The sequence below is a fragment of the Sinocyclocheilus rhinocerous genome, unplaced genomic scaffold, assembly GCF_001515625.1.
Source record: "Sinocyclocheilus rhinocerous isolate Xijiao unplaced genomic scaffold, SAMN03320098_v1.1 scaffold723, whole genome shotgun sequence".
Classification (NCBI taxonomy): domain Eukaryota; kingdom Metazoa; phylum Chordata; class Actinopteri; order Cypriniformes; family Cyprinidae; genus Sinocyclocheilus; species Sinocyclocheilus rhinocerous.
The window spans coordinates 34754-43094 of record NW_015655571.1 but is presented as its reverse complement, the minus strand read 5'-3'; the positions used below and the strand labels follow the sequence as shown (position 1 = coordinate 43094).

Sequence of the window (8341 nt, the reverse complement as noted above, 5' to 3'; positions counted from 1 at the left end):
TCCTCTGTGTGATGACTAGACATTGTGTTGTGCTGCAGAGCCAAGAGAGAACTGATAACAGCAGCAACCAGCGCTCGCCATAACACATTCATAAATGTGCGCTATTAGGCGCATATCTAATCGTTTGTGTGAATAGTGGAAGCTGAAGGCACTTTGCAGGACATGGAGGTGCCAGCGCGATCACTCACTTGCATTTTTTTCTTAATAGTGGAAACAACTTAAAATACGCCGTAATTTTTGCTCATAAAGGTAAGTTTTTGTACAGAGTCTACTTTTATTTGTGTGCATTCACAATATCAACAAAACGTTGTGATTCAATTTGAGTTTCGATGTTCAATTTATTATAAGAAACTGATAAGATACTGATTTTAGTTGGTCTAACTTAAGTAGGTTAGGCACAAATTTGCTTATATGGGTTCCCTTCTAGACACGAGCGCTGTGTTTGTATGTGCTTCATAACCGTGCACCCCAGGGGGCCCGTCGTAATAGCCTGCACTGGGGCCCGTCATTACTAAGTTACGCCACTGCACCAAACGTACAAGTATCATACAAGTAGGAAAATACAAGTATCGGATAGGGACTCTGTATCGGCAGATACTCAGTATTTAATGACTCGGTTCGGATCGGGGGCGCAAAAAACCTGATTGGGACATCCCTAGTTTTAATACATTTATTCTCCTCTTCTCCAAATCATTCTGCTCCAATGTTGACAATGATTGTTGTCATTGCTTGCAGCTCTCCATCAGCCTCTCCTTTGAGCGTTATTTCACTTTCAGGGGGTTTTGTGCAAAGGTATATCATACAAATACAGTAAACTCTAAAGAATATATTGAAATGTTTTTATATATACAGCACCCTCCACAAATATTGGCACCCTTGGTAAATATGAGCAAAAGCAGCTGTGGAAATAAATCTGCATAGTTTATCTTTTTGATCTTGAAATAATGAAATAAATAATGAATAATGAAATAAATTTTTCTCTAGTTCACGTTGGCCACAATTGCAAAGTCCTTTTCTGAAGATAACAGCTCTGAGTCTCTCCTATAATGCCTGATGAGTTTGGAAAACACCTGGCAAGAGATCAGAGACCTTTATTTTATTCAGAATAACTCCAGACCCTTCAGATTCCCAGCTCCATGTTGGTGCTTCCCCTCTTCAGTTCACCCCACTCATTTTCTATAGGGTTCAAGTCAGAGGACTGGGACAGCCATTGGCAGAAGCTTCATTTTGTCCTCAGTGACACATTTTTGTGTTTGTTTTGATGTTTGTTTTTGATCATTGTCCTGATGGATGATCCAACCACGACTCATTATAAGATCTCTAACAGGCAGTCAGGTTTAGATTTTTTAATCTGTTGGTATTTGATAGAATCCATGAGGCCATGTATATAAACAAGATGTCCAGGATGTCTGGCAGAAAAATAGGCCCACAACATTAATGATCCAGCAGTATATTAAACTGGGCATGAGGTACTTTTTATGCCTGTTTGCACCAAACCCAGCTTGAGTGTTTGCTGCCAAAAAGCTATTTTTTTTGGTTTCATCTGACCATAGAAGCTAGTCCCATTTAAAGTTCCAGTTGTCTCTGACAACCGAATATGCTGGAGTTTGTTTTTGGATGAGCGAGCAGGATTTTTCTTGAAACTCTCTTGAACAGCATGTGGTGATGTAGGGGCTATTTGACTTTTTTAGGCTTTCTGGCCCCAAGAATCAGCTACTCCCTGCAATTCTCCAGCTGTGATCCTTAGAGAGTCTTTGGCCACTCAAGCTCTCCTCCTCACAGTGCATTAGGACGATATAGACACGTCCTCTTCCAGGCAGATTTGTAAAATTTTCTGTTTATTGGAACTTCTTAATTATTGCCCTGATGGTGAAAATGGGGATTTTCAATGCTTTAGCTCTTTTCTTACAGCCACTTTCTCTTTTGTGAAGCTCAGCAATCTTGTTCCACAGATCAGAACTATATGCTTTGGTTTTACTGCTGATTTAGGGAATTTGGCCTTTGTGTTCCTCATATTTATAATCCTGTGCGACAGGAAGTCATGGCTGGACAATTTCATGCTCCTAGTCACCCTGGTGTGCTAAAAATGTATATATGAATGGGAATATACTTCAGAGATATTTTACTCATGAAATAAATGTTTTTTTTCCCCAAATGCATACTGGCCACAATTATTGGCACCCCTAGAAATTATTATGAGTTTTTTCCCGCACTTTCAATTGTTTTTCTTCACTGAAAGATTCGAATTTTGTTAATTTTTTGAATAAAATAATACATTTTTCATATTTGTTTTCACAGCTCATATTTACCAAGGGTGCCAATATTAGTGGAGGGCACTGTATATATTTAATGTTGATTCATTCCTGCTCTCATGTGTAAACAACTCTTAAAGAATATTTAACATGTTTTGCATATCTTGTTTGACTTGTTATAGGTCAGAAAACATGTTGAAAGAAAAAGTGTGTTGAATGCACTGTGGAGCATCGCTGGCTTTCTTATCAACATGTTCCTGTACTGCATCAAACAACTACAAAGGGTAATATAAAATTAGTTCAGTGAGTGGTAAAGAAATCTTAAAATGGTTAAGCATTGTGCATCACAATTGGTATATCTTTTCATAATACTATTTCATGTTAACTTTTATAGTATGTAACTCATTATGGAGTGCACTGCGGAAAAATATTATAGATGCTTTTATACAGTAGACATAGAATTCAGTTGACTTGCATCCAAAACTACCATATTTAAAAGGCTGTGTATTACTGTTTATCAGAATGTTTTGTCCACCATTAATGAGCTAGTGAACTGTGTCCTAAATAATTCACAGAAAACTGCCTTAAATTATTATGTTTATTTTACAGGTAATCTTTAATGTGCTTTCAACAGACAGCAAGAGACTGGATCAATACGAAGGAAAAGAAAATAGAGAAAAAGTAGAGTGTCTCTTTACCAGGCTTCATCTTAAAGAGCAACATGACGAACTGAGAGCCGCAGATGTTCTTCAGATAACTGAACATTCATTACAATCACATGAGTCTTGTGGTGAAGAAGAGCTGATTCAGACTTTCATACAAAAACTTCTGATGATGAATTACAAAGCAAGATACATTACAACTAAAGAGACCACTAAGGAAGATCACAAACAGCATGGTAGCAATAATTCTTCTAAAAATGAGGTTGATTCTGAAGATTTTTTTTCTAAATCTATGTCTCTGTCTAACAAAGGAACAAGTCAGTCTGAGCATATCTACCCGATGGATGTTCAGATGGCCGTGTTTCATTGTGCTGATGGTTTCCTGAAGCAGCTTATGGTGACTAAACTGTCCCAGTGTCAGTACGCTCTGCCTCTGCTTGTTCCTGATCCATTCACTTTTTTTTCTAAATCTATGTCTCTGTCTAACAAAGGAACAAGTCAGTCTGAGCATATCTACCCGATGGATGTTCAGATGGCCGTGTTTCATTGTGCTGATGGTTTCCTGAAGCAGCTTATGGTGACTAAACTGTCCCAGTGTCAGTACGCTCTGCCTCTGCTTGTTCCTGATCCATTCACACAACAGATTGAGTTTCCTCTCTGGACATTCAGACAAATCAGCAAAAGCTGGAAGATGAGAAACATCAACAATGAGATCATCATTAAAACCCAGCCGATATATAAGGCAGAAACTCCAATTGTGTCTTTCTTCAGGTTTGGCTCTGTGTCTTCCTCCAAGTCTCAGCTGATGAATAGTCTGATCAATGAGAAACACAACACGTTCTTCCACAGGAACTGCCCAGGCAGCAGCAGAACCAGAGTCCTGATGGATGGAGTGGTGGAGATCGCCTGGTTCTGCCCCTCTGGGAAAAACACAGATAAATTCACAGACTGTGTTGCATTCTGTAATCTACACGGTGATGCAGGAGACCATGAGAAACAGCTGCAGATCCTCACTGAAAGGTCCTCTGTCAATGTTGTTCTTCTTCCACATTTTCAGAAGAAAGACAAAAGCATTATAAAAGTTGAAAAACTCTACAAGGACTCAAAGCCACTCATTTGTCTTTTTGCTGAGGATGAATCTACTGTAATTGAGATGAAGAAAGGGAAATTCAAAATTGGTTTGAAAGACAGAAATCAGTCAGATGTATCTGAAGAGCTAAGAAGAGTTATAAATGTTTGTATCTCAGAATCGTCTCACACTTTCAAACTTGAAGATGTGTCTAAACACTCAGATATCAGAGTAGATGAGGATTATAATAATGAATGCAAAAGAGGAAGAGAAGCAGCAAAGCAGATGGTGAGTTTACTGGAGAAGAAAGATCTGACAGAAATCAAAGAATCATTTCTGCCTCATCAAGGGAAACTGTGGCATCAGTGGAGTCAGAAAAACAAAGAACTACATCGACCTCAAGGAAATGAGTCAGAAATGGAAATAAGTAGAAAACAAACAGAGATGAAAACAATACGACAACAGCAGCAGCAGGAATCTGTCATCAGTGAGTTTATAAAGCTCTTTATTAAAGAAATGAACTCACATAATGAACATGAGAAGATATTTTTCCTTAAATGGCTCAGAATCCTCCTGGATGAATATATCTCAGCTGACATTTCTGCTCTACATCACAAGTATAATGAAAAGTGGTCATCAGTCTTAAAAATGAAAGACAACAATGAAAAATCTGAACACCTTAAAGATGAACAAACTGAACTTGAGAGAATATCTGAGAAACTTCAAGCTGCATCCTTTGGTTTGGAGCACATCATGAGGGAGATTGGTCAGATCTATGAATCGTGTTCATCTGTGAAGAAGAACAAGAAAGACCTGCAGGTTCACTTCTCTTCTCTCCCGAGTCTCGCAGCAGAGATGATGATCTCTGGATTTCCACTGGAGCTGATGGATGGAGATGCTGCTCATGTTCCTGTGATCTGGATCTCTGCTGTTCTAGATCAACTCGTCCAGAAACTGGGAGACCAGAGGGTCTTTGTGCTGTCAGTTTTAGGGATTCAGAGCTCTGGGAAATCCACCATGCTGAATGCCATGTTTGGACTCCAGTTTGCCGTCAGTGCTGGCAGATGCACCAGAGGAGCTTTCATGCAACTGGTCCGAGTGCCAGATAAGAAGAATTTTGACTATATTCTGGTTGTTGATACTGAGGGTCTTCGTACTCAAGAACTGGCAGAACGGTCAACTAGTAATCATGACAATGAATTGGCCACATTTGTTGTTGGCATTGGAAATTTGACCTTGATCAACATCTTTGGAGAAAACCCGTCTGAGATGCAGGACATTCTTCAGATTGTCGTTCAGGCCTTTCTAAGGATGAAGAAGGTCAGACTGAATCCCAGCTGTGTGTTTGTGCATCAGAACGTTTCAGACATTACAGCTGAAGAGATAAACATGAAGGGAAGGAGACGCCTGCAGGAGACACTGGATGAGATGACAAAACTCGCTGCTAAAGAGGAAGTCTATGATGCAGAACGTTTCAATGATGTCATTGAATTTGATGTTCAGAAAGATGTAAAGTATTTTGCTCAGCTCTGGGAGGGGAGTCCACCCATGGCACCACCAAACCCAAACTACTGTGAGAATATTCAAGAACTAAAGAAAACTGTTATGTCTCATGCCTCAAAAGCTCATGGCATGAAGCTGCTTGATTTTAAAGACCGAATTAAAGATCTCTGGGAGGCTTTACTGAATGAACGATTCATCTTCAGCTTTAAAAATTCTCTAGAAATTTCAGCCTACAGAAAACTGGAGACAAAATACAGCAAGTGGTCCTGGAGTCTTCGCAGTGCCATGATGGAAATTGAGAACAAACTACACAACAAAATAGAAAATGAAAGAGTTCATGAGGTGGAGGAAGCTGATCTTCAAAAAGAACTGAATAAAACAAGTGAAGAAGTGGAAAAATCAATGTCAAACTTCTTTGACAAAGACAAAGATAAAGATATACTGATTCACTGGAAAGCATCATTTGAGATCAAAATCAAAGATCTTCAGGAAAACATTTTGAGAGAAACAAAGCGAAAATTAAATGAGATTCTTCATCAGCGAGACCTGAAGAAAAAGATTGATGCTCAGAGGACACATCATCAAAACACGCTCTTGGAAAAGAGCAAAGAACTTGCCTTAAAACTCAAAGACAAAACTAATGATGAAGAAACATTGAAGAAAGAGTTTAATTTGTTTTGGGAACAGTGTGTGAAGAATATCATCAGAGACACTCCAGCAATCAAAGACATTGACATAATGAAAGATGTGAAACTAGTCCTCAATGACATGTATGAAAGCATCCATGTAAATCCCTGGAATTTAAGCAATGAAAATGACAATATTTTTTCTTTACAGACTTATGCAAAATACATAAAGTTCAAGAAATCCAAAAAAACTTCTAAAATTGCAAACAGAACCATCAAAGCAATTAAATCTTCAACAGGCCTTTCTCTACCTAGAGAGGATGAGGAGAAAATAACATCTTTAGTTAAAGACATTGCCCAGCAAACAGAAAAAATGATTAAGTCATATAACATTGTAAATATGGGCTACAACATTACTTACATTCAAGAGCTCCTAGATTACATCAAAAGGAGTGTAAAAGAACATGAGGCAGGACCAGTTGATTATGTGTTCAAGAATGAATTCATCATGAATCTAACACTTTCCATATTTCAAAAAGCAAATAAGATGTTCACAGACCAGCACAGAATTTTCAGGGATGCCAATGATCCTTTAATATATGTTGAGAAGAAGAGAGAAGAGTACTACAGTGTTTTCCAGAAATACTTTCATGGAGCAGCATCAGCTGCTATTTTTGGTAAGATCATCTGTCAGAAACTGAAAGAGCCCGTTGAGCAGAGTGTCTACAAGAAGACTGCCAGATATGTGACAGATGAAATGATGAAAAACTGTGAATCACTGAATGGAAACAGATCAAAATTGGAGAAATACATTCTTACATTTCTGGCTGAAGCTGACAGTTTCCTACTGTATAGGTCCTACATTCACCTTCCTAAAGAACTCTTCAATATATTCATCGATCTTTTAGTCAGTCGGTACATCACTGCTAATTTCAGTGCCAGTGTATTACCCAAGATGAAGGACAACATTAAACTCCTGCAGGAGAAGATCATGAAAGCAGCACATGAATCTACAGAACGTGTTCAAGTGAACAGAGGAGTTGTTGGTTTATGGTTAAAAAGTTTCACACAGCAGCTATCAGATGAGCTGATCTTCTCTGAAAAAGATTTCAGTGGAGTGAAATATGATGATGTTGATGATTTCAAACTCCTAGAAGATGTAATAAGGAATGAACTTACTGCCATAACATCTGACATAAGCAAAGAATTCAACACACAAACATTTGATGAAAAACTGGACCTCAAGTTCAGGCCAGATGAGCTTCTGCGTGATCATTTCTCTCACTGCTGTTGGGTTCAGTGTCCATTCTGTAAAGCCCTCTGCACCAATACCATAGAAAATCATGATGGAGATCACAGTGCTCCTTTCCATAGAGTGGATGGAATCAATGGGTGGTCTTACAGAAAAACAAAAAATCTCAGTGCAGATTTTTGTACAACTTTAGTGACAAGTGAAAAATATTTTAGGACCTCAGATAAACCTTTTCCATATAGAGAATACAGAAGAGCAGGAGGAGTTTTTGCAGACTGGAGCATCACCCCTGATCTCTCCGATCTGCCCTACTGGAAGTGGTTTGTGTGCAGATTCCAGAAAGATCTAGAGGAGCACTATGAGAACACATTTGAGGGTAGTGGTAAGATTCCAGATGAATGGAGAAAATACTCAAAACAGGATGCTATTGAGAGTCTGGATGAATACATTTATTTGTAAAAAGTACGTTTCTTTTAGACATTTGAACAAAGTTCAAAATGATTGTTCTTAGAGCTGTCACGATAACCACAATATTTTAAATTGCCTTTTCGAATATTACCTTTCATGCAGTGCGTCATGTAGCTGTATGTGAACATAAACTCTCTGCAAAGTTGTGAAGCCAACAGTGCACGATAAATAAAGTTATTGTCTGTCAGAAAAAGAGTCGGCTCGCAATGGCCAAAACGAGTCGTCAGGAATTAGAATCTTATTCTGTTACGGCTCTACGTCACGAAGTAACACATTTGCATAATGTCCACCCACGTTCTACGTCGCCAACTTGCCCGCCTACAAACAGTAAAATTTCCGTGTGGTTAACATCATGTCGAGAAGACGCTGTATCCTATGCTGTGAGAGTACATTTGTTTTATCACATCTTATAATTACCACAAACTTGTTAACACTTGACACTTACCACTGAGAAACATCCTGCACCAGTCGTGCTTGCGAATCAGTCTCTTGTCAATGTGCCACTTCAA

General features: G+C 38.7%; 1 protein-coding gene across 1 annotated transcript in view; it reads left to right on the top strand.

Annotated features, from left to right (window-relative positions):
• The window catches only part of LOC107718522 (interferon-induced very large GTPase 1-like), an 18115-nt gene extending 10292 nt beyond the window's left edge, over positions 1-7823 (top strand). The window contains exons 3-4 of the mRNA XM_016525622.1: positions 2887-3231; positions 3406-7823. Coding sequence (XP_016381108.1) covers positions 2887-3231; positions 3406-7823 — 4763 coding nt within the window. The remainder of the gene's footprint in view (positions 1-2886; positions 3232-3405) is intronic.
• The last annotated feature ends 518 nt before the right edge of the window (positions 7824-8341 follow it).